The 27820-nt window shown below is 33.8% G+C and overlaps 1 protein-coding gene across 6 annotated transcripts in view; it reads left to right on the top strand.

Moving 5' to 3' along the window:
- Positions 1-27820, top strand: part of LOC106872337 (uncharacterized) — a 126487-nt gene that overhangs the window by 85578 nt on the left and 13089 nt on the right. For all 6 annotated transcript variants that reach the window (XM_089350948.1, XM_014919284.2, XM_014919283.2 and 3 more), the window contains one exon: positions 4000-4260. In XM_089350948.1, coding sequence (XP_089207074.1) covers positions 4000-4260 — 261 coding nt within the window. The remainder of the gene's footprint in view (positions 1-3999; positions 4261-27820) is intronic.

Consider the following 27820-nt stretch of genomic DNA (forward strand, 5'->3'; position numbering starts at 1 on the left):
TTGACAGCTTGTTCCATTGTTAACCCTCTGCTTTAAGATCTTTTGTTATTGTTCCCCGCTACGTTTCCTCTGCCAATTCGCCCCCACCTGGTAACACATAATAGAATTCCATCAGTTCCAGTGCCAAAAATGTCTATGGTGTATTAATTATTGACACGGCAATATTAAATAAATAAAACGAGCAGGAAGAGCAGAAGAGCTAAAGAATGACGTCAACCAAGCTACTGAATTAAATATATTTATGGCAGTTAAGGAATGGGTCTGTCATGTCATTTGTAAGTGGTACAATGAAAACGGTACACAACTAGATCTAGATATACGTACATTCCAGAAAATATCATTTCTGATCTATAAATCTTGTTAAGGCACATAAACCATTTTTGACATTGAACAGTTTTAACATTGAACAGTTTTAATCTTGAACAGTTTTATCCATGTTTTCCAACATCTTCTAATCTGTTTCCTTAATTAAGGAAAACCCTTAATGTATTTCTCAATCTATGAATTTTTATCTTTCTGATGCAGGCACAAGGTCTGAAATTTTGGGGAAGGGGGACATTCGATTTCATCGACCCCAGGGTTCAACTGGTACTTTATTTTATCGATTCCATAAGGATGAAAGGCAAAGCCTACTTTGGTGTAATCTGAACACAAAACGTATAGAGCCAAAAGAAATGCCGCTATGCATTCTATCGCTAACAATTCTGTCGGCTCGCTGCTTTTCACTCTATGAACATTTAAGAAAATATTGATGAAATATTTTTCCTACAAGTTATTTTAATAGAATCTAATAATAAATGTATATATTTCTTCAAGTCTACATATAACTTCAAAATCAGTCATTTTATCATTCTTTTTTCCGTATATATTAACCCAAACTTTTGCTAAAAATTTCGTTCGAGTAAACTTCCAGCAAACTTTGAGTTCATTTTCTAAAATTTGTCTGTTTCAAAACTCAATATGTTCAGTTAGTTTTGTTTTTGTTACTATATATGTAGAGATTTAAAATACCGGTAAATATCTTACGTTGAACAGAACGTTGTCACCATCCCGTTAACATCATCACCATTTTCTTTTTGTTAATCATGTCCACAAACATTATTTTTCTGTAAATATTTAATATTTGTATACCGTTCAACATCTACATCCTCGTTGCATTTAAATTCAATTTCAGTGTTTTAACTGCATTGCTATATCTTAAATTTTTAAAACTCAAAAATAATCATCTATCCATTGCATTTGCTAAATGTTGGTTACTGCCATAACTTATTGGCATTTGGATAATTATAAAAAATATTGTTTCTACGTAGAATTTTTTACACTTTACGTAGAATATTTAGGACAATTCACTTTAGCGGGAACTATCCCGCATCGTACACTCGCCCAATTTTACCGTCTGACCACTGCGTGTGGTGATAAATTTGACGCACGCACAAACATACAGAGTTGTGTGTGTGTGTGTGTGTGTGTGTGTGTGTGTGTGTGTGTGTGTGTGTGTGTGTGTGTGTGTGTGTGTGTGTGTGTGTGTGTGTAAATGCCTGTATGTACCTTATAGTACTTACATACAACTAGAACCATTGTGGGTACCTTTACGTCGTCGTTGAGACTACTAGATATAACAGAAAACAAATCTTCAAAAAATATCTAGATGACACTGAAAAGACGAGATGGGTATGAATGGAATGCTTTTGCTCATAGGTCTCTCAATCAAAGTTGATTGGTACTAAATAACAACAGCAACAGCCTGTTAAATCAGCGCTAACATGCTTCATTAAATTTTAATTATGTCAAGAAAAACAAACAGTAAATTATTGCTTCAATTTGATCAAGGTCAGATCGACAATTCAAAAATTTCACTTAATTAAAATTAAAATTACACACGTGGTAGGGATGGGCAGAATCTTTACCACACAGGTTAATATTAATATAATCCGAGCTTCGGTACACATGGAGACAATTCCAGACATGTTTTAGCAAAGTATGAGCTTTTTACGTTCTTGTTATTATTGTATATGCATATAGTGATTTACTTACATCAAGACATGATATAAAGAAGTCACTGTATGCATCTACAATAATGCACACGAGTTGGCATGTCGACATAGAATGACTAAGGAAATTATCCAGGGACACATCTGCATCGAATACAAATAGACTTGTCAATATTAACATATTCAATAAACGGCTAGCATCCAATCCCGGACATTCATGGTCATCTCTAACTATCTGCTTCACATTACTACTATGTAAATGCATACAGGTTTTATTGATGTTGATTTATATTTTTGATATAATTTCTCCAATGTAATTCAGCAACTAGATTAATGTTGTAATTCTGAATTCAATTCATTTTGCAGGAAAAATTGTTCGTGAGATAGAGTAGAAATATTATATAAATAATTTATATTTGATTAGAGAGTTGAAATTTCCAACGATCCAAGTTTCACTGCAATGCTATGCCACACTCTGCAAATAGACACAATGCAGTTGAAATATAATTGTGATTGTTATTGTTTCATCCCAAGTTATCCTGGATCAGCACACTTACTAGCTCGGCTCGTCCACCCCAGCCAGATGTACTATCACTGATATATCAGCTACGACCACCTGATTTTTATTTTCCTACATAGTCTATTTAGGACTTCATTGTTCAATGTAGCCGTTTTATCAAAACATCAGAGATGATTCAAAGGATATTTAGTTGTTTGTTGTAGCAGGTCGAGAGACTACGTAGTCGCTCCCTCTTTTTCTTGCAAGTGGTGTATTAGCATTGATTGTTTTTTTTCTTTTTCGCATATAGATTATGAACTCAAATTGCTCCGAGTACTTGAAGTATGCAATAGAAAGCTATACCAGACCATTGTTCTCAGAAACATTATGGATCGACAAAAGTCAGCGTCGTCTCAATGTCAACTGCCAAGTTAGATTAAATTTAAATAAATGAATAGCAACTGAATAATCTTTAGTAATTTCCGAAAGATCGTACACATCTCATAATGCTACTTTGCTGATATGGTTACTACAGAATAATTCGTTTCACAGGGATTTAATTTCCGTATTCTATTCATATTTGTAAATAAACTCGGTTATATTCTGTAATATTATTTAAGATGTATATGTTGCTCTTCATATCTAAATACTTCATATTAAAGATGTCTTTGGAAGTGCCGGTGATTTGGGTTTTATATCTTAATATTATATATGAGTGAATGTAAAATGTATTTAGAGTTAACAAAAGAAGTGCATTAATTGAAATTATTGTATTGAACATTTCATAACAGAATACTCAGTCACAATTCAGTTTTAAAATAGTTAACTTTCACACAATGCATTAAGCTTTCTATGTTACTCTCTACATTTTAATAAAATTTCCACCAATTCTCAAATGCTGGAAACTTTTTGTGAAGAGAAGTCTAAAGCTACATTTTTTAAGATTATAATTCGAAAATAAACGAAGCAGTTATCATTTTAAAATTACATTACAAAAATTATGAATTTAAAGGAACAGAGTTTCTGCTTTTAGTTGAGACTTAAATACTTTTACCAGAAAGAAACATTTTACTTCGTTTAATATTTCTTTTAATCGGAGTGAGCTGTAAATTATTATCGAGAACAGTTATGTATTTTCACAAAGTGAAAATAGTACCAAAGTCTAATCCATGACATTCTTAATATTCCCAAGAACAGGAATCGCCTCATTTTGGTATGATTTTCCATCAAGAATGTTTCAAAGTAAACACTCAACCTGCTAAATACCGCTTACGATTATCTTTCAACAAATTCAGAATATTTTTAAATTCGTGGATTATATATTCAAATGATAACTTAATATAATCTGTCCAACGACAGAGTGGCTACAGTTACATACGTCGATAAAGAGATTCTTCTGTCGTCAGCTCAATCAAAAAACAAATAAGAGAAATATTAAAGTATTTCATAAAATTTAAACGGTGATGAATTGCAAATGTCTTTAATCCCTATAAATTCATTTCATTTCAGGAAACCTATGCGTAAGCAACATCTGCAGTACTGGTACCTTCGGCCTGTCATGTTCGGAGAAATCAAGTATACGTGTGACCGAGGTACGACTCGAGCCTACGTCTACGTCAATAGAAATAGTCCGAGGAAATCTTCAGACCCTGTGCAATGGTCGAAAGTACTGTGCAGCCGATGGCTTGCGTACGTTGATTCCACATTGTCAACTAGAATTAACAGGTGGAATAATACCCGTTGTAGCAGTTTACTACTCGTGTCAAACAGGTGAGTTATAGTTTTATTTCTTCTTTTTATTGAATAAATTAGAGACACGTTTACATTCAACGTAGATCTAAACTAAAACAACAGAGCAATAAAATAAATATAATAAGGTAATTTAGATATTTGTTAAATTCTAATGTAGATCAGGGTCTTTTTTCTATTTCCATTTGAATTGAAAATATTTGCATCAAAAATAGAGAAAAAAACAAATATAAACAACATTTAGAATCATCGCCGTAAAATGTAATATTCTGGCAAGTGTAGTTATGTACTATTTATTTTCTTTAGTTTATTTTATATTTCTGTTTGTTTTTCTTATGACTTGGAAGAAGAACAACACTCAGATTTTTTTCAATGTGTACAAGACAATAATTAGATAAGAGTAGCAATATATATTTGCAGAAGTGATACTAAAGCATATAATAATAATAATAATAATAATAATAATAATAATAATAATAATAATAATAATAATAATAATAATAATGATAATTATAATGATATATGCATATATATATATATATATATATATATATATATATATATATATATATATAGGTGTGCGTGTGTATATGTATATATATATATATACATATGTATGTGTGTGTATATATATATATATATAGATATATATATATATAGATAGATAGATAGATAGATAGATAGATAGATAGATAGATAGATAGGTACATACATACATACATACATACATATATGTGTGTGTGTGTGTGTGTGTACAGAGAGAGAGAGAGCTCTTAAATTATATATATATATATATATATATATATATATATATATATATATATATATATATATACAGAAAATGTTATTTAATAGATGTTGTAGGATAACTGTTTTCATTTAGTGAGGTTGCTATGTTACTACCTTTTCAATTATCGCTTAAATTCGTACTGCCCTTGTTTTTTGCCTGCAATCCATTTGAAATGAAATGGCAAGATATTATAACTTACCTTACAATGGTTTTAGTGGTAAGAAAAAAGTATGTTGCCTGGGCTGTTAAGTGATATCAACGTTTGTGAATGTATTTGAAAAGTTTGTATTTGTATATGTATGTTTTGTTCCTTTATCCTTTGGAATTTTTATTTGATGTTCTTTTTACATTAGTCCTTCAATTTGACTTTTTAAATATAGCGTATATTTGTTAGCAATGGTGATGTATTACTGAATGCTTTACTAAGTTTCTAAAGCAGTGATCTTCCTTGGACAATATTTAGAGGGGCTTTGGGTTGTTGTTTATTTTTAATATAGGTGACTTTTACATGAAAATATATATTAACAAAACTATACAATATTTGAAACACTGAGCATTTCTTGCAACCATTAATGATATGATCACCCCCAGAATAAATTCACACCTTTTAAAATCGTGTTTTAATTTAAAATTCCTGGAAAAAAGAAATTCCAGAAAAAATATATTTATTCTTGGTTTTCTACATCTTTATCTTTCGTATCTAATAGTATGAAGATTATTTCGTTTCTTCTTTATTTTCTTTGTTGAATTCCAAATCCGGTTTATAAGCACTTCTCATTTCTAGTTACAAATCCCTTAAACGAGATACAAAGCTGTCGCATAGTGTATCACTGAAACAAAGTAACGCATAGAGTGATATTTTTGGTACAATATATACTTAATATTACAAAAATAATTAATTTTTGAACGTACATTTAAATATTCTTCGTCTCCACAATAATTAGATAAGAGTAGCAATACATATTTGCAGAAGTGATACTAAAGCATATAATAATAATAATAATAATAATAATAATAATAATAATAATAATAATAATAATAATAATAATAATAATAATAATAATAATAATGATAATTATAATGATATATGTATATATATATATATATATATATATATATATATATATATATATATATATATATAGGTGTGCGTGTGTATATGTATATATATATATATATATACATATGTATGTGTATATATATATATATATATAGATAGATAGATAGATAGATAGATAGATAGATAGATACATACATACATACATACATACATACATACATATATACATACATATATATGTGTGTGTGTGTAGAGAGAGAGAGAGAGAGAGAGAGAGAGAGAGAGAGAGAGAGAGAGAGAGAGAGAGAGTATATACACATACAAGAGCATATATACGATGATTATATCTTAACTGTAGAAACAACTGGAGAACTTAATCATATAATCTTCAAATATCATTGAGATCTTTGCTTTTTATGATATTTTGCTCTGCACATTCTTTTGAACCAATTTATTTCTATGAAAACTCATTCCTACTATGGATATTGCAGTGCAGTAATAATATGTTGAAGTTTAACATGTTAAACAATTGAGCTCTTAAATTCTATGGATATATTTTTAAAGTGCTTATGCACTAATTCAATATGTAACACACACACACGCACATTCACACAAAAATACAAGCATATATGTATGTGTGTATGTGTTTATGTGCGTCTGCATGTATGTACGTACGTATAATCTTGCATATATGTACAAATGTATATATGCGTATATGCATATATACGGGCATGCATATATGCACACATATTCATGTATATAAGTATCCTTATCACAATAACCAGTAGAAAAACGTCCAGAGAGTAGTTTCTCTGCCAGTATTTATTATATAGATTAAAATATCCGTGATGTTGAGTATGAATAATTATAAATTTCTTAAACTATCTTGGTTCTGGGGTCGAAATATTCAGGAAAAGTTTCTGTATTCGTAAATTATCAAGAAATGCTTGAATAAGATGATTTCATTTTTTTGAAGCAATAATTGCGATCGAAAGTTGGCTACAGATAGAAATTTGATAACGCAGCAAAGAAATAATTACTATAGAGGTATAGTATCATTTGAAGACAATATTACTGTATTTATTAGTGTTGTAAAAATGTTTAAAATTAAAAGGTATCTCAATGAGAATGAGTAATCATATTCTCAGTATTAATTTGCAGCAAGTTATTATTTAGTATATTTTCAATTACATTTACATAAGTAATTTTTGGGTGGCAGTAATAATATATTTGGTTCAGAAAAGAATCACAAGACGGATTCTTGAAGCCGAGCCATCTAACAGGTGATTTAAAGATAAATGAATAACGAAATGGTTGGATAATATCCATAGTCTGAGTTGATCAAACATGAGAATCCAGCCGGTAAATGTAATGATCGGTGATTCTGATAGGACCCTTTGGAGGAGGTGTCTGAGGATCTATCTCTACAACCCTCCCAAGAATAGTGGGTGAAGAAGATGGATGGATGGATATTTGTAACTCTGCGTGGTATTTACAAAGTCTTAAACCATTATATTCCTTATAGTTGTCTTCGCTATGACTTACAATGACCCCAAGATAAATTTTCTTCTATTTCTTTCATTATGGGGTCTTTTCATTATGGGGTCTTTTGCCTTTTTCTCTGAAAACAAAAGGGGCTGTGGTCAGAACTGGAGCGGAGCCGGCTCTGCCGGGTTTAAATCCTCCAACCAAGCTGCATATTACGGCAGCACGCTCACAACTCTATCAAGGGTTAAGGACTCGAGACAAAGCAAATAACTATAACATTAACAAGTAGACACAGTTTAAAATATAAAATATCTCACCAATAAAATAGATTTTGAATTGAAAAAGTTTTCCCTACTTAGGGCGAGAAAATTTCTCCGTTTATGCTTACCGGATTATTTTCAATAATTACCCGTTGTGAAGAAGAAGAAGAAGAAGAAGAAGAAGAAGAAGAAGAAGAAGAAGAAGAAGAAGAAGAAGAAGAAGAAGAAGAAGAAGAAGAAGAAGAAGTAGTAGTAGTAGTAGTAGTAGTAGTAGTAGAAGGCAATTTTTCTTTAAATTAAATTTTTTCTTATAAATGTATATATGATAATTACTTCTTCAAAATCTATTTCATAATTATAGTTATATGACCTTTTTTTTATCAAGACGTTTCTATACCCTTGATAATAAGCATATCATGACGAAGTACTGGTCAACGAAGGTACTTCTACATGGACTCTCAGCCACTTAGACATACAAGCCAAATCTTCCCCAAATTACAAGTTATCGTCTTGAAAATGAAAGATCACATTGGATAGTGTAGTCTCAGATACACTATCTTGAACAGACAACGTGGTCACGGCTGGAATGCTTTTGATCATAGACGCACTTAATTATGACTGACCTTGAATCAAGGAATGACAAAATCTGGCTTGAGTAGAAAGGCACTATCTTTTGTCATAACAAATTCGAGGAATAACAGAAATTGCCTGCGCTGTATATTGAATGGAAATATTGGATTGGATGATTGTAAATTAATTTGGCACATAAAAATATGCTCTCCTTTATTACCTCCCATAATTGTTTCTTTATCAATGAAATTCTTATGCAGTCCTTTCACTACTGGTCAAAATCCATTCAACAAATGTTTTTGTGGGTCATGTTTCGTAGCGGTAATTTTGAGTTTCAGTGAGTGATGGAGCGTCCTTGATAGAGATTAATTATTCACAGACTCTACACGAAAATTAATCATGTGAAATGACCTAATCGACACTCCAATTTTCTTCTTCATTGATGATGCGCATTATCTCATCTTTTCGATATAATCATAACCTTCTTAGATGCATCAGAAATTTTCTTGTTCGCGCCTGGTGAAATTAATTTCTAAATTAGTATTTCAATAACACTGACTTTCTCCACGATATCCCATCTGATGGTTGACTTAGCCTGTATCGAGTTCAGTGTGAGGTGTAAGATCAGTGTTATCAAAGTACCGAACTCATTCATTTCAATCCATTGAGAACTGATCCACCACCACATAGAGAAAATCAACTGCAATTCTTGTGCTAACAAATACTTGTACGATTTTTGTTTGGCTTCTCAGATAAGCCATCAGAATATCGTATAAGTAGGTGTTGCCTGAATCTCATGCAGTATCAGTAAACTAGAAATGGCTTCCAACTGTAACAGCAGGAATAATTTTAAATAGCTGACGCTTGAGTTTAACGTAGGAGCCAAATGTTGGACTTTTGTGATTTCCTTTGCAGCTTTATAAATTGTTTCATTGCTCATTATTTTCTTTTTTGTTGAAAATCTAATTAGGAATGTTTGTGTGGTTAAAGGGTTTTCAGCACTCCAGGCAAGTGTCTTCTACCAAAGGGTGTTCTTCGGTCCTAGACTTAATCTGACACTACGTCAAATGCCACTACGTATCCCTTGGATATGTTTACAGGCTTTTCCCTTTGTTGCAAGCATTCGGGCCAGATCTTCTGTTTGAGGAAGACTTCCTCCCTTTCTTCTTTCAAAATTTTAAAAAGATCATGGGCATTTCTTTTATCCTCTGATTAAATCGTGTAAAAGAAAGTGTGCACTTCTTATAACACACATTAAAATGCGTGCAGTTCTTTCACAGCATTATCCCTATAGAAACAACGAGATTGTTCAAATCTTTTGCTGAGTCAAACAACACACAGATTAATGAAAACGTATTAATGAAATCGAAATTGTTTGCCATACTGGATACTGAAGCTTTTAAAGATCGAATCGGTCCCGTCCTCTTTCACTAGATTTCTTTCGATTAACCGCAGATTTCAACAACGATTTGTATTCGAATTTATCTTCATTTCATAGAAATTTTTAGCTTTCTTAGTAAATTATTATGATATTTTAAAACAAAATCTCTACTTGTCCTTTAAGCTGCTGACAAACTTCGTGGTACAGTCTGTTCTATTCGACTCTGATATTTTTGAGATGTATTCTATATATTTTTAGGCGTAATGACGTGAGATTTTGGTCGCTAGTATACATTGTTGGCGCTTTTATTAATTTGAAATAGCCAGACTACGCGTGTTTTGGAGTTGCTTCAATAAACTAAATTTATTTGTTCTCCTTCTTGAAAATATACCAACTGTTCAACAGGAAAATGAATTAACAGGCAATAAACTGTGTATATATGACATGCAATACATTCTCTAAAATCTTCCACTTCTACTTTATTGATACGTCAACTGTCTAAATATTTCCAAATTTTATTAAGCCCTGCATCTCTACTGAAATTTCACTGTTGCCTTCTAAATTTTTATACGTGTGTTTGAAACTGTAATTCACAGCTGTCACTAATTAGAAGGGTTCATCATTTTATATTTTCTAGTCAAAAACTAAAATCGAGCAATAGGTGAGACATGAACATAAATCTCTTGTTAAGAAATTTAAGAATGTCTCTAAATATGTGACAAAAGTGTCAAAGCTTTTAAGATTTAGCCAAGGAGAGAATTCAAGTGGCCATGACCCTTTATTATTTTTTTATGTCATCAAGACATGAAGGAAACTAATCATTATGGAAACAGACAACAGATCTTGAAAACTCGTAACAACGTAAACTGCGCTAAAAGCACCCGTAGATCAGATGGTGGTGGTGATAAACCGGATGACAGATTATGACTACTGCCTCACAACTCAGAGAATTGAGAACCAGAATAAATAAGTACCGACTTGCTCAATTATATTAACCCCAGTGCTCAGCTTGTGGTTATTTTATAGACTCTAAAAAGATGAAAGTCAAAGTCGACTACGGTGGCATTTGAACATAGAACGTAACGTCAGACGAAATGCTGCTAAACATTTTTTTCCGACGTGGTAACTATTCTGCCAGCTTGCCGCCTTGAGCTGGAATAAATATTGGTTTCAAGTTTTGCTACAAGACCAGCGATTTCGGAGGGGGAATAAGCTGAATATAGCGACCCCAATGCTCAACTGATACTTATTTTATCGATCCTGATAAGATGAAATGTCAAGTCAACCTCGATGGAATTTGAACTTGGAACGAAAAGACAGACGAAATGCTGCCAAGCATTTTGTCCGGCATGTTAGCGATTCAACCAGCTCGCCACTTTAAGGGTGAAAGGCGAAATCGACTGCGGTGAAATTTGAACTCATATCGTAAAGTCAGATGAAATACCACTAAGCATTTTTTTTCGGTCTGCTAATGATTCTGCCAGCTCCCTGCCTTAGCTGAAATATATATTGAAATGTAATGGTCCTCTGCTTTACTCATTCTGCTGGTTCACCACCTAGTAATGGTCATTGTCTAGTTATACTATGATACTCATTGACAAGTTATGATATGATACTCATTTTCACTTCATTATGAAGATGGTACAATTACAGCCCAACCACCTTCAAACGTTTTTGATTCCACATTCAGAATATGCATCATTCCTTTGTATTGATCACCTCTTAGTCGATTTGTTTTCTTCTTACCAAATATAGATTATAGACATCAGTTTGTAAATATAAGTCTACTGTCCACTGTTGTAGAATGCGGTTGAATCAATCTAATCTGACAGTTATCCAATCAACTTTCCATTGCAACAAGAATATGTGACCTTTGACGTTCAGATTGGTCTTCTGGGATGATTATCATGTTTGGTTGCCATCCAAATTCTCTATAACGATCAGATTTGGGAGATCATAAGAATAAATGCAAAAGTCACATTGAAAAGTGGCTCTACCTTCTGAAAATTGTTGCCAATCCGTCTAGTGCTAGAAAATATGCAAAATATTAAATTGGCAATTGCAACAGTCCAAGGATTTTGAAAAACCTATGTGTTCTAGTACATGTTTTAGTACATATAGCAGTTGATAAGCTTCGGCGTAAACATAATTGACTATGGTAATGTGATCCATCTGTTTTATAGTGTCAACATTTAATACCTCATTTACTGGATTGCCGATAACTTTAGTTGTCTGATAATGTCTGAATTGATCAGGAAAAGTTGTATATATTCTTTTATCATTATTTGAGTGTATGTAGCATTGTAACAATAAGCTAGATCATAAACACTTAGGATATAAGCAACTTACAAGAAAGTAAAATCTAGTGCCAAATTACAGGAAGGAATATTTTCATCGAAGTAATTGTAATGGGGAGAGTTAGAACTGTTGAGTAATTTTCGTAAAACTGTTAAATCCTAACATTTGAAGCCCATTTCCTAGCAAAACCATCACTTTATGACGGCAGAACTTGCAGTTATTGTCAGTCTATTTCTTTCGGACAAAGCTCAAAGAATAATAAAAAATATCATTCTTTATTCATGGGATTGTAGAGTTAAGTCTTGATAATGTTATTATAATGCATGTCGTTGTTGGGAACAGTTATTCTGTGTGACTGTTGTTTTTGTTTCTCTCTACATACACAATCGCTTGCCTTCGTGTCCATCTTACTTACTATTATTATCTTAAATAGTGAACGTTAACTTCTTCTTCTTCTTCTTCTTCTTCTTCTTCTTCTTCTTCTTCTTCTTCTTCTTCTCCTCCTCCTCCTCCTCCTCCTCCTCCTCCTCCTTCTTCTTCTTCTTCTTCTTCTTCTTCTTCTTCTTCTTCTTCTTCTTCTTCTTCTCTCTATATATTCCTGCTCTCAGGAATGATTCATTGCAAACAAGCACAGTTGGAGTCCCTGTTGTGCTACCATTTTGGATCTCTGCTTCACAAACTATATGGACATCGTTCATCATGTAAAAGTGATGCCGACATTAGTTTCGGATCACAACATAATAGAGTTGTCTATGTATGGACCAAAAGTAGCCAGAGACATACAGCCGAAAAGAAGTACCCAAAATCTCTTCAATCTGAACTTCCACAAAGCAGACTGGAAATCGATCCAAAAAGAGATCTTCAGACAGGACTGGCCGCAATGTCTCTCCAGACCAGACATTGGCACGAAACTAGAATATTTCATATCTGTTATGCAAACCAAATGCCAGAATAACGTCCTAGAGCACAAGGCCAACACAAAAAGAACAAGATTCCACGAGAGAGAAAGATCCTCATGAGACAACGGACGAAGGTTGCAAATCGCTTCAACCAACATTCAAAAAGTAGTGAAAGGTCCCGGCGAAAACAACAATGATGGTGATTGAAAAAGACCTGCAACAATCCTATGTGAGGGAGAGAGCAAAGAAAGAAGTCTGAGTTATAAAAAACATTAAGTTAAACCCAAAGGCCTTCTTTCATTGTACTAAAGAAACAGCCTCTGTACGCTCCAAAAAGATGGCTCCCTCAAAGATAGCCCAACCAAGATCAGCAAGATACTGAATGACCAATTCAAAAGTGATTTTACCACCTCGTTGTAACACAGACAAGTGAACGAACCGGTGGATTTCTTTGCCGCCTCATCTATAACAAGCGAGGCAGTTACGATGGATTACATCGACATTACCGAAGAAGATATACTTCTAGCCATAGATGAGGTGGATGTAAACTCAACTGCTGGCCCTGGTGGATTCCCAGCGATCTCCTCAAATCGTGTAAGTGTGCCCTAGTGAAACCACTACAGATTCTCTTCTAGAGCTTCCTTGCAAATGGCAGGCTGCCAAGCAAGCTGAAGCAGGGAATAATATGCCCAATCCATAAAAGAGGAAGCAGAACAGATGCCAAACATTATAGGCCTATCTCTCTGACTTCACACATCAGCAAAGTCATGGAACGCATCGTCAGAGGGAAACTAATCGCATTTCTTGAAGAAAACGATTTGCTGAGTGATACCCAGCATGGCTTTTGACTAGGTAGGAGCTGCCTGACCCAGATCTTACAGCACTATTACTGGGTGTTGAGGCAGTTACTCAACAACTCAAATGTGGACGTAATATACCCTGACTTTGCAAAAGCATTTGATAAACTAGATCATGGTATGATATGCCACAAACTGCGTGATCTCGGCATAGCTGGAAAACTTGGTGAGTGGTTACATGACTTTCTGAAAGATAGAAGTCAGGCAGTAGTGGCCAATGGAACCACCTCAAAGAAAACACAAATAGTGAGTGGTATTCCACAGGGCACTGTCTTGGGACCACTGCTTTTCATAGTGGCCCTCTCACATATGCCCTCGGCTGCCCGGATAGCCACCCTTGCTAACTATGCAGACGATACAAAAGTCTCTCTGAAAATACAGAACCCCAGCGATGTTGCACACCTGCAGCAGGAGTTGGACTCAATTTACAGATGGGCTGAAGACAATAATATGCAGTTTAATGCTGAAAAATTCCAAGCCCTGCGCTACCAGCGCCCAAAATTGAATATAAAACTTACAGTGTACACTGGTCCGCAGGGAATTTCAATCCCAGAGCCTGAATCAGTGAGGGACCTGTGTATCAACATGAGTGATGATACCTCTTTCCAAGTACACATTACCAGGATGGTGACAGAGTGCAGGCAACTGGCTGGATGGATCCTGAGAACCTTCAGAACCAGAGAGAAGGAAACCATGATGGTCCTCTGGAAGACATTCGTCCTCAGCCGCCTGGACTGCTTCTCCCAGCTATGTTCAACCAACAGCGCAAAATTAACAGTGGACCTTGAAGCAATCCAGCGAAGCTTCACAAAGAAGATTGTCTCATTGCAACAGCTCAGCTACTGGGACAGGCTGAAACAGCTCATACGCCTTGGAAAATCCACAGTCACATATAGAAAAATTAATAAGTGACTGTGGATTTTCATGGATAAGTTCATGAACTTTGGTTCTTTTCTCTAAAACTATATATTTATATTTTATACTGTGAAACTTAATTTAATTTTAATTTTTAATGAATTGAATTTAATTGAGTTTTTACCTGTAAATTTGAATTTTTATCCCTAATATTATTATTATACACACACACACACACACACACACACACACACACACACACATATATATATATATATATATATAATTATAATTATAATAGGGCAAACGCGGTACCAGCATTGTTGTGTCGCAAAAACATAGTCTTCCTAACACAAGGAAATGCAACAGTCTGTTCAATAGATACTTTATCTGTCATAGATACAAGTACCAACCTCGAATATTCGGAAAACATTTAAATTCATAATTCTTTTTTCTTTTGACATTCATACTGTCTTCAGTTATTTTATTGGGTTTTTTTTTTATTGAAGTACTTTCGTCCAGCTTTTCTTGGTTCACATGAGGCATTTTTAGAGAGACTGAATGCTTGTTGTGGATTTCAATGCCAACTCGTTCGATGGTGCTTGAACATTTAGTCTACTTATTTGTGCTGTGCTGCGTTGCTTATTTTTAGACACAACACAAATGATGATATTTTTCACTGTGGCTGAATAGCTATGGAAATAAAATTCAACAAGGCCACAAAATTTAGTAAAGTATATTAACATCAAAATCATTTGAATATTGTTTTCAATAATTATCTGTGGAACATTCACAACATAGTTTTCTTGGTGGTGGCCGATTTTATATAGCACAGCAATGGGTCCAAACATTGAAAAACTTTGATCGAAGTCCGGAAATGAATCGAAGAATTACTTTTCTCCTTTCATATGATGTAAACTCATGTATGAATTGTTATCAATCATGGCGACGTAAAAATATAATTTGTTTTGTTTCAACTCTTCCGCTAGAAATAATGTTTTCTGAATGTTCCGTGCACAGCTAATACGTGCGCTGCTGGTATTCAAAATCCTGATTTTGTCATTTCTCTCTCTCTCTCTCTCTCTCTCTCTCTCTCTCTCTCTCTCTCTCTCTCTCTCTCTCCCTCTCTCTCTCTCTCTCTCTCTCTCTCTCTCTCTCTCTCTCTCCCTCTCTCTCTCTCTCTTTCTCTCACTATCTTTCTATTTATTTCTCAATTAATCTTACAAACGCATACACTTTATCTCAACATTCTCTGTCTTCTTTAAACACATATCAACTCATAGAAAGTGTTTAGCTTTTTACTGTATATTGTAACAGACTCTATGTTTACAGCAACAGTTTCCGGCAAACAGACTCTAAGTTTTTGTTTGTCTTCTAAGCTAAAACTGTTTTCACGTACATTACTCAAGATTATTTTTAACCACAAATTGTTTTGCCTCATAGTTATAGCATAACTGCATTATCCCATGCATGTGAGCATTACTTCGAACGTGTGCAGAACATTTAGTTTCTTCAAAGGTAAAGTCATTTTTCGCACTTCATTTTTCGCACTAGAGAGGAAGTATAAGGTGTTCAAAAAGCCTCTCCGCAGTAAGTATTTTATTGCAAAATAAATATTTATAAAATGATAAAAGACTACAAAAGAATATATTTGACTTTACAAAACTTTACATAAGTTGACTCGTCTACACATATTTTGAAATACATTTTGGATGGAAAAAAAAATCACTGCGGAAAGACTTTTTGAACTCCCTGCATATCTCTTAAAGCAAAGTTCAGCAAACGCTGAGGAGGCGACTGAATTGGGAGCCAATGCGAATAAAAATAATGAAACGGTGATCACAAGAGGCTGTAGAAACAAGATACTATTTTTTAATTACAGTTTCATTACAGGAATATGCACCACGTTAACTACCTTCACTTACTATCATATAGGGTAGGGGCAAAGTCATGTCAGATTGTAGTTCAAATTTTACTCCTATCATCAAAATTGATTGCCTGTGACGATCAGGCAACGCTGACCTACAAATGGATTTAATACATCTTCTCTTTGAAAATTATTTTCACGTAAATAGATCATACCAAACGTTGAAACTTATCCTCTAGCAAAGAACTTATAAGTAAGAGTATATCTTTTATAAAAGTCAATCGGATTTCTCTTCTGTAGTAGTCTTTTCACTTAAAGATCTGAAAGATGTTTTTAATGCCTTCACATTTTCATTGAGATCAGAAAAACATTATAAAACACTAGAACCAGCTCTAGATTAGCAAGGATGCCTTGAGCAAATTCGAAAAAGAAACGGTGAATTTGTTTCTTGGATGTATCTTTCAAAGCAAATAAAGTTATTGAAGTTATTAGCTGGGAGTGAAAAATTCACGTTAAAAAGCTTTCGCTTTAGAATATATGAGCATATAAGCTGAAAATCCCCTTGTAATCTCGGAATGGATCTGTTGAAATGTGTCATGAACACAATTAAGGGTGCTTATTTCCGTAACCACTCACCGGTTACAAGAAGCGACTGAGCACTGTTCCACTCATTTAAAAAAATGCCAATTTCCATCAGATGTTGATAAAATTATGAGATAACTTAACTGGTAATAATTCACCCTACAGCAGTGTGTTATGGCAAAATACTATGTTCAGCTCCTATTTCTTCAAAAAATTGATCGCAAACTAGTGATAAATGAGTGCATGTTATCCAATAAAATTCGCTGTTGCTTCTACTGGTTCTATCACACATGACAAATCTGCAATGGTTCTGCTGATGAAAGATGCATTGAAATACTATGGACTTTCTACATTCCATATGGCCACAAGCTTTGTGGTCTTGACCAACGAAACCTTTTCGTACACCAAACATAATGTTTCCATCAACAAATGCTTTAGACGCTTCCTAAGCAGAAGATAGCCGTACCGTCTTTTCAAAGTTATCATAAATTCTCCAAATGAACAATAGAAACGAACAAATTTTCATGCACGGACATTGGCTCAACAAGAACGATAGAAAACTGCTGGGGATGATGTATCTTGTGTCTTCGACTCTCCTACCCACGGTTTCTGCAAAAAGATTCGCATGCTTGAATATTTATTTTTTTAATGAACATACTTTATAAGATATTGCTTTCGTTTTCCTTTCTTAGCTAATAACCATTGTCAAACTGGCTTTAGATGCAGATTCATGATTAACACTTAGCCATGTGATAATTACTATTGTGATAAAATACTGATCGCAAAAAAAAAAAAGAAAAACGCCACATGATGCAATGAAGGAAATGTTACTCATTTAAAGACGTGTAAATCGGTATATGCTATTACGATACGGCATACAGTTAAAAAGTTTAACTAAGGAGAATGGGATGGCTATGATGGCTTCGTGGCACAACTTTTCTGAGTAAATAATTATCACTTAGGGTTTTGTTTTGTTTCAATTAAAAATATTCCAATCTCAAATGTTATTAAAAAACGCAATATTTAGAGTCGAAATTTCGCTTTTCTCTCGTGGTATTATGAAACAGTTTTCTAGATCAATTTCCCGATTAAAAGTTTTTAAAGAAGACAAAATGGTAATGCTGTGCATATTCTAATAAACGGAGCAGATAAATATATATATATATATATATATATATATTATATATATATATATATATAGATAGATATATATATATATAGATAGATAGATAGATAGATAGATAGATAGATAGATAGATAGATAGATAGACAAACAAAGAACTGTAGCAGGCTTCAAATCACAATATTAAAATAAGTAATGTGTATGTTTTATAACATATAGTGTATATATTATATATATACTAATGCATACCCGTTGTTTTATGTGAGGAATAAGTTACATTGAAATATAGGAATATATTCAAGAAAGACTTAAATGAAGATAAAACAATATTGAAATAAAGAAGCATTTAGTAGATCAAAATACATATTAGTTTTTATCTGACTTTATTTCTGTATACAACGTTATATACAACAAACCACAGATAGGCAATTTTATACCTCTGCATACAATATCTTTTGTGAATTTCACATTTTCATCATTGAGGCTCCTGTGATATCTTCTTGCTGTAGTAAATTGACTTAAGAGAAATTTAAAGAACGGAGCTTCATCGTTTTCTTTCCATTTTTTTTTCCTAACTTACTTCTTTTAAAAGAAGAGTTATTTTATTTTCGAAAATGGTAATTTAATGTCTGTAATGCACGTGTTGAGAAATATATGTGTGTGTTTGTGGATATACATACATACATACATACATACATACATGCGCATGAATGTACATACATACATACACACAGATCAAGCGGGATGATGTATTGGGCAAGAGATCGAGGGAAAAACAGTGATAGAACGCTGCTGCACAATACCTTTGAATTGTCTATCTTTCTCGTTTATTGGCTGAGATCGAAGGAAAAACGCAGACAGGCATACGGACAGACATAGACTGGCAGACACGTAGATAGATAGATAGATAGATAGATAGATAGATAGATAGATAGATAGATAGATAGATAGATAGATAGATAGATAGATAGATAGATACATTGCATTTCTTATTGTGAAGAAAGTAACTTGATAACATTTAATAGAGTAAAACATGTTTACTCGTAAGTTATTTTAAGAGAAATTTAAAGAACGGCGATTCATCATTTTCTTGTCATTTAGTAATAAAACTACTTTTTTGAAAGAAAGAATTTTTATTTGTATGTGTGTGTGGGGGGGGGGGGTGCGTAGATGTGTGTGTGTGCGTGTATCTGTGTACGTACATACATACATACACGTACGTACGTACATATAAACATACAGAGTCAAGAGTAGAGATTTGCAGACCAAAGTGGAAAAACACAGATTTGACAATAATTATAGCGACTTTTATGTATATAAAGTCATATGTTGTGACTGCGTGTTTGAGAAAACGTTGATATTTACATGAGTAATCCGAGGGAAAGAGATTCGACTATTTTGTCAGCTTCAACATGTTTTGTTATTCAACACAGCTTAAATTTTAGCGAACAAATGATCGTTTCAGTCATCTAACTGCTTTCAATAATGTTTTAATAGAAATAACAAGAACTGAGCGCTTCTCCCACTGCTGGGAGAAACGAAAGAAAACTTTTTGAGTTTTCTTTATACAACCAAAATGGTTTCCAAAATAGAAGTCTCTAATCGATCGCTAAAAATTAAAGACACCACCTGTTGCAACCTGTTTTAATGCTGATGTTAAGACGGAATTTGGACTCAAAAAGAGAAGTATTGTTAGTGGTTGTCTGAAATTAACACAACGTAAATACAAAAGACATGAAAATGTGACAAGAATGACACATTGGGGGTTGTGTGAGAATTCTGCCTAGAAAGATCAAAGATGTGGTATGACCAATCCCAGAAGGAGTTACTGAGAATGAGGATCGGAAAATCCTGTGGGATGCAATGATTCAGTTTGACCATAAATGATTCAGTGCGACCATCAATGTTAGGTTTCCGATGTTTACATCGGAAACCTGACAGTGTTGTGGTGAACAGAAAAAGAAAAAAAAAACACATGCCTGATAATCGTGATAGCATGTCCTGGTGATATCAGGATCGAAGAGAAAGAAGAAAAAGTGAACAACTACGATGAATTGAAGTGGGAAATACGCAGGTTGCAAGCAATGAAGAATAGACGGGATACGCATACTGACCGGCGCGCTTAAAACCATCTGCACTCAACTACAAACGGTATTCAAAAAAATTGGTACAAATGTAAAGATAGAACACCTACAAAAACCAACATTACTTGGAACTGCAAGAATTCTCCGCAGGGTTCTTTAAGCACGTCACTAAACAAATGTCATCTTAGTCACCTGACTGTGGGTAACTGACACTTTCCATCATACCCAGCAAAATAAACTGAGAGTCTTTCATGAAATGCTACTACTACTACTACTACTAATAATAATAATAATAATAATAATAATAATAATAATGATGATGATGATGATGATGATGGCGGTGGTGGGGGTAGTAGTAGTAGTAGTAGTAGTAGTAGTAGTAGTAGTAGTAGTAGTAGTAGTAGTAGTAGTAGTAGTAATAATAATGATGATGATGATGATAAAATACTCAGATGTAATAACAAGCAGTGGCTCTCATGGCTTCTGATCTTAACTGATTGGAAATATTATTATGTACATTGATTTCTTTTGGTATAAAAGATGGGCTACAACAAATATTCTGCTGAATACTACAGATTTGCTTGTCAGTTGTTTGACCTTACCACTGGAGCATGTCCCTCAGTGGCTGACGAGATGTGCATCTCTGATCATGAGCAGAAGTAGTGGGGGAGCATCAGAGCCATGTGTTGAGAGGAATTCTTTGGAGCTTGAATAATTCACCCCTGGAAACATGAGTGTTTCGTTCAATATCCTTAAAAAAACCTTATTCAGGGACCTTTTGAGGGGGATGGGCTACTCGACCTTAGGAAAATCCTAACTAGGCCCCCACCTGCAAGGTTATGAACTGTTTGTCTTAAAAGTAAAATCATGTCGTGCACATATGGTTGTGATAGATGTGCCTGATGTAACCGTATCAGACGGGTAGTCATGATGGTTATATTGATCTTCGTATATTTGTACCGCAGTCTCACTTTGATGGCATTCGCTGCTCTTTCACTCAATAATAATAATAATAATAATAATAATAATAATAATAATAATAATAATAATAATAATAATAATAATACAGTATGGTTATAATGATGCACAGTATGGTTAAATGATGCACAGTATGGTTATAAAATATTTGATAAAAATATAAATCATCTCATTTACATGGATGATTTGAAGCTCTTTGCAAAAAATGACCAACAACTCAAAGGCCTACTACGATTGTTAAACAATTCAGTGATGACATCAGGATGCAATTTGGCCTTGATAAATGTGCAAAAGCTACCTTTATCCAAGGAAAAATGACAAATACATCTAATGTGAACCTTGACCAGCAAAATGTCATAAAAGAGTTAGAACCAGCGGAGAGCTACAAATACCTAGGGGTAATTGAAGGGGACAATATCAAGCACTCAGTGATGAGGGAAAGGATCAGAAGAGAATGTTATCGCAGGGTGAGAGCAATACTGAAGACAGAGCTGAACGCGAGAAACAGGATCGAAGCGATCAATGCTCTAGCCATACCAGTCGTGACTTACAGTTTCAACATCATTAACTGGTCAATTACTGAAATATGTAATGTTGACAGAAAAATACGAAAACTGTTGACAATGCATAGAATACACCACCCTAAGGCAGATATAGAACGTCTTTATCTGCCAAGAAAAGAAGGAGGCCGAGGACTTTTACAGCTGGCATTATCAATGACGGTAGCCACAATTGGCCTAGACACCTATCTGAAAAACTCTGAGGACTGGATGCTAAAACTTGTCTTAAAATATGAAAGCAAGAAAGCATCTTACTCAGTAACAAAACAGGCAAAGGAATATCTAAGTGAATTCGAATTGCAACAAATTCAAGAATTAGACGAACTAGAAACACCTGCGGAAAAAGCTAAGCGCTTGAAAACTCGTGCTAAAATTGCTGCCTTAGCTATTATAACTGAAAAATGGCATGGAAAACCTCTCAATGGCAAATACCCAAAGAGAGCGAATAATGCAGATATTGACAAAGCCCTTACCCACCAATGGTTAATGGCCTCTGGCTTGAAATCAGAAACAGAGGGGTTTATCATAGCAGCCCAAGATCAATGCCTACCTACAAAGAACTACCAGGCCAACATATTAAAGAACGGCAGCTCCCCATTATGTCGTATATGCCAACAACAAAATGAGACCATCGATCATGTTGTCTCCATGTGCAGTCTGCTTGCGCCTACAGAGTATCTCAACAGGCATGATAGAGCTGCACAATATATTCACTGGGTAATATGCAAAAACCTGGACTTGCCCCATGATAAAAACTGGTGGGAACACAAACCACCCCCAGTACTTGAAAATGATCACATTGCACTCCTCTGGAACTTCACCATTCAAACTGACAGAAAGATAGACGCAAATAGGCCAGACATCATACTGAAAGACTTCAGACAAAAATCATGCCTCCTCATTGATATGACTGTCCCAATCGATATAAACGTATCTGTCAAGACCTACCAAAAACTGAGCAAATATAATCTAATTTAGACACAAAGCTAACAATTTTAACGGTGGGGTTCAGTCGTGACCATCGATCATAGTACTTCACTGGGACACGCACGCGTGCGCATCGGTGTTAAAAGCAAATAGAAATAGTGACAATTTAAAGACAGACATCTAATTTTTAATGATCAGAAAATGTGAAGTCATTTTTGTACACCATTTTCAAATGAGGAGGTTTATGGTAGGTTTACTAATTTTCGAAGAACAATTAATTTATGATTAAAGAATCATAAAATTAAATTATTTTACTTTAACATTTTTCGTTTCAGTTTTATATTATGGATGCCGCAAAATGCTTCTTTTTCAAACCTTTTCAATTTTGATTGATAATGTATAATGAAGTGTTTCAGCATCTTCGAAATTTAGCTTCAGTTCTTTCTGCATTTGCAATGAGTTTCTCATGAATGATGTCGAATATTGTCAAGTGATACGTATAAAGTTTAGTGTTAAAATCGAAGATCTGTCAGTCAAAATAACTTTTATTATAATTTGGATATTGATTTTCTTTAATTTATTTTGTTATAAAATATGCGGAAATTTAGGGTGGTCTAATTTCGAGAAAACTTTTGCTAAATGTTCCTTAATTTAATGTAGTTCTTCGTTTTTAATTTAGACTTGTTCACTATATATTTTGAAGTCATAGCAAAAATGTTAGCTCTATGTTCGAATCCTGTTTTCCTATACAGCAGAATTGCCTATTTAAAACTTTATTATTTGAAACATTATTACGTCTTTCACATGACAACAGACTGAGTAATCTACTATTTAAATACGATAACTGGATTTTTATTTTTAACACTATCGAGGTTCCACTGGTTTTCGTTTTCAATGAAACAAATAACATTTTTGGTACTATGTTATTAATTACCGCAAAGCATTTTCCTATTGCCTGGAGAGAGAAAAAAAGTAAAAACAAAGCCTTAGCGGCTATTATTAACAGTTTCAAAAGGAAGATAAATTCAAAATATCAATAATTAATCTCTCACACATAATTTACAGTTTTAGAAAGAAACGACTGATTTTTGTTTGCACGCATGGGGCAACTACGAACATGTTTCTGTCTATTAAGCCTCATCAACAGAGTCTTTTCAGACCTACTGATTTGTTGACATTCATATCTATATATAAAAACAAATAAGTAATGAATGATTTTTTTTGCTCGAAAAATTTGCTTAATCAAGAAAACATTAATAAAATGACTGAAGGAAGCTTATTCAAATCAATTACAAGAAAAAATATCTAGTGACGATTGTTAACGACTCTCGAAGAAAAGAGAAATAAAGAATTGTTCTTGGAAAGCTAGTTTACACGCTTCATGGTGCGTGTGGAAGAAGTCTAACTTTTGTTTGTAAACTAAAAGTGTAAATAAACCAAGGTAGTATATAAAATTTTTATATATATATATATATATATATATATATATATATATATATATATATATATATATATATATATATATATATATATATATATATATATATATATATATATATATATATATATATATATATATATATATATATATATATATATATATATATATATATATATATATATATATATATATATATATATATATATATATATATATATATATATATATATATATATATATATATATATATATATATATATATATATATATATAGGCGCAGGAATGGCTGTGTGGTAAGTAGCTTGCTTACCAATCACATGGTTCTGGGTTCAGTCCCACTGCGTGGCACCTTGGGCAAGTGTCTTCTACTATAGCCTCGGGCCGACCAAAGCCTTGTGAGTGGATTTGGTAGACAGAAACTGAAAGAAGCCCGTCGTATATATGTATATATATATATATGTATGTGTTTGTGTGTCTGTGTTTGTCCCCCCAACATCGCTTGACAACCGATGCTGGTGTGTTTACGTCCCCGTAACTTAGCGCTTCGGCAAAAGAGCCCGATAGAATAAGTACTAGGCTTCCAAAGAATAAGTCCTGGGGACGATTTGCTCGACTAAAGGCGGTGCTCCAGCATGGCCGCAGTCAAATGACTGAAACAAGTAAAAGAGTAAAAGGGTAAAGAGTATAATTATTCCCAATATCACAAGTATACAACTATTAGAATTAGGATTTTAATCAAGCATATTATTTTGATATACAAAGGTTAACAGTAACAACGTTTCAAATAATATTGCGAAAACTACGCTAAACAATAGACAACTACGAGAAGAATCGTGTTTGTATACTTTTATAAACAACTTCTTTTCTCTCCAATAATAACAGAAAAGTTTCTAAATGTATCATAAATCACTTGAAAGCTTTGGTGAATGTTTCAAACAAAATTAGACCTCCGTAAATTGAATATTCACGAGATTTAAATCAGTAATTTGCAGATAATTTTGCAAGTTCATCTGAACTACCTCAGACTGATAAAACATTTTAAAGAGGCCTTGTTAAAATTCGACCAACTTATTGCTAAATGCGATTGATTTTTCCAATAACCACTGGTAATTAATTATAACCCTGTTATTTGAATGGAAGTAAAAAGGCATAAACCTGTAACATGGAAGATTTTCAATTAACATTTAGGTGATGTAATTATGTCTAAATGTAATTATGTGTAATAAGTACACTGTACTTCTTCGCCGCCTTGACAAAAGTTAACCAGTGAATAAATTCTCATGGAAGCTAATAAAATTGCATGTAAGCTAAAATCATTGGGTGAAAACTATCACAAAAAAAAAAAAAAAGGAAAATAACAGCAAATCTACTTCGTCATGCCTTAGAACATCGAAAGGAAGACCTTTACAACTGGAAGGATGTAAATCTATTATACATTAGATTAAAAGTGAATACATCACAGCAAAATTGTTCATATTATCGAGTAACGAAATTTTCACTACATTAGGGAATGATGCATTTTGAAAAGGTATCTGAAAGAACGCAGCACTTGAACGCTGTGACAAGACGGAATACTTTCTTTTTTTTAATGGTTTCAGCTAGGAGAAAAAGGATTGTGCCTGTGGCTTTCACAAGGTCTTCTAGTCAGTATAAATTCTTGCGAGTGATATTCAGCTCGAACTGCTATGAGCGGATGTCAATGGTGAAAATGAGGTCGGAAAAATAATTCCAGTGGATTGAACTCTTGGAAAGAAGGCCCGAGGGCAGTGGTACATCTGGGAGAGAGAGAGACAAAGAAAGAGTAACGGGACAAAGAGAAAGTGGTGCGCCGAGTAAGGCTGGGTTTAGATAGCATACAACTAGTCCTCAGGAGGCAAAGACTGTTTTAGCTGGAGTAGAAGAGAAAAGAGAAAAGAAACAACGCTGCAGTGGCCAGAAGTTGGGGTTTGAGAGTAAGTTCTCATGGGAAACAATATAAAAATGTGAATGTCACAAAGTCAAATCTTGTTGTAGCATTTATAGTTGTTGCTGCTGCTGCTGCTGCTGCTGATGATGATGATGATGATGATGATGATGATGATGATGGTGGTGGTGGTGGTGGTGGTGGTGGTGGTGGTGGTGGTGGTGGTGGTGGTGGAGGGGTGATGATGATGATGATGATGATGAGGAGGAGGAGGAGGAGGAGGAGGAGGAGGAGGAGGAGGAGGAGGAAGGGGCACCTGATGAGAAGGTTTAGCTCCAAACCAGCTTTGATATAGCCTCAAAGCATACGAATCTGACAGAGCCATCCCATTTTATTTTATAAAGAATATATTGACAACATTACCCAATGTATCCACCCCGTTTTTAAAGACAATCTTTGATTTGAAAGAAGACTGGCTACTGCTTCTAGTAGGTCGAGCGACCCAATAGATGTTCTATTTGTTTTGTTTCTTTAGATTGGACGAACCTAATGTCCAAAAGATAAAATATTTCAATTATAAAACAGATATTGATATGGAAACCGCTGAACAATGCCATTGATATTAACCAACGAAAAATATGACAATAGTCATTTCTTGCTCAGATTAGAATTCTGACTCTGACTACCCGGTGAAAAGTAAAAGCGCAAACATCCACACAATGGAAAAGATTAGATTAAAATATAAATTAGAATGGAGAAGCGAGATACCTCATTCTTGTGAAAGATATTTCCCTTCAGCAAGGGATAGCACACTTTTATCCTTTTATATATAGTTAGAGGGAAAGAGAAAAAAAGCTGGTACCTGGAATATTGTATGATGCATTATTCCAGTAACAAATGCAATACATCAATGATCAGTTATGGGATATGATGATGATTTATATTGATTATTTTTAAGTATAAATAGAACCTCCTATTACCAATAGATAACACACAAAATATGAGGGAACATGCATCACTTTTAGCAGCTTGAAATTTCCAATTTTTCTGAGATTCTCCTATAGATATATAAACATGAACATTTAAATATTTGCACCAATAGCCCATTGTGTGAAGATTCCCCTTTTATAAACGAAGTCACGACTATTCTCTCTCCATTTTCAAGAATATTTCATTTGTTATGCTTGCCTTTGATACAATAGTTTAGAGTTTATCCATCAATTCGTCGTTATTTTCAAACATGTCAACACATTCCGTACAACAATTTTTCATTAACAGTTTGTTATTCTATCTTGCTGACAACAATATATTGTTCTTATAAGAACATGTTCACTGAATTGACCTGCAAAAAAAAACATTCATAAAATGTTTTCTTTCTGCTCATTTTCTTATGATCTATGGAGCATTTTTCTTTTAGATTTCTTTTGAGACAGAATTATCCGAAGAAGCTTTGATTTCAGGATTTCTTTTACTTTTTTTTCTCTCTAAAATAAGGTAGTTTAAGGAATTTGTTTGGATTGTATGAAATATAACGTGGGTATCCTTAAATGAGTAAACCTTTCAAGATGTAAACTCTTTTTCTAAATATTAAGAATGAACGGAAGCAACGAGCTGGCAGGTTTGTTAGTACGCTGGGCAAAATACTTTGCGGCATTTCG

This window comes from Octopus bimaculoides, chromosome 4, assembly GCF_046866305.1.
Source record: "Octopus bimaculoides isolate indiv1 chromosome 4, ASM4686630v1, whole genome shotgun sequence".
Lineage (NCBI taxonomy): Eukaryota > Metazoa > Mollusca > Cephalopoda > Octopoda > Octopodidae > Octopus > Octopus bimaculoides.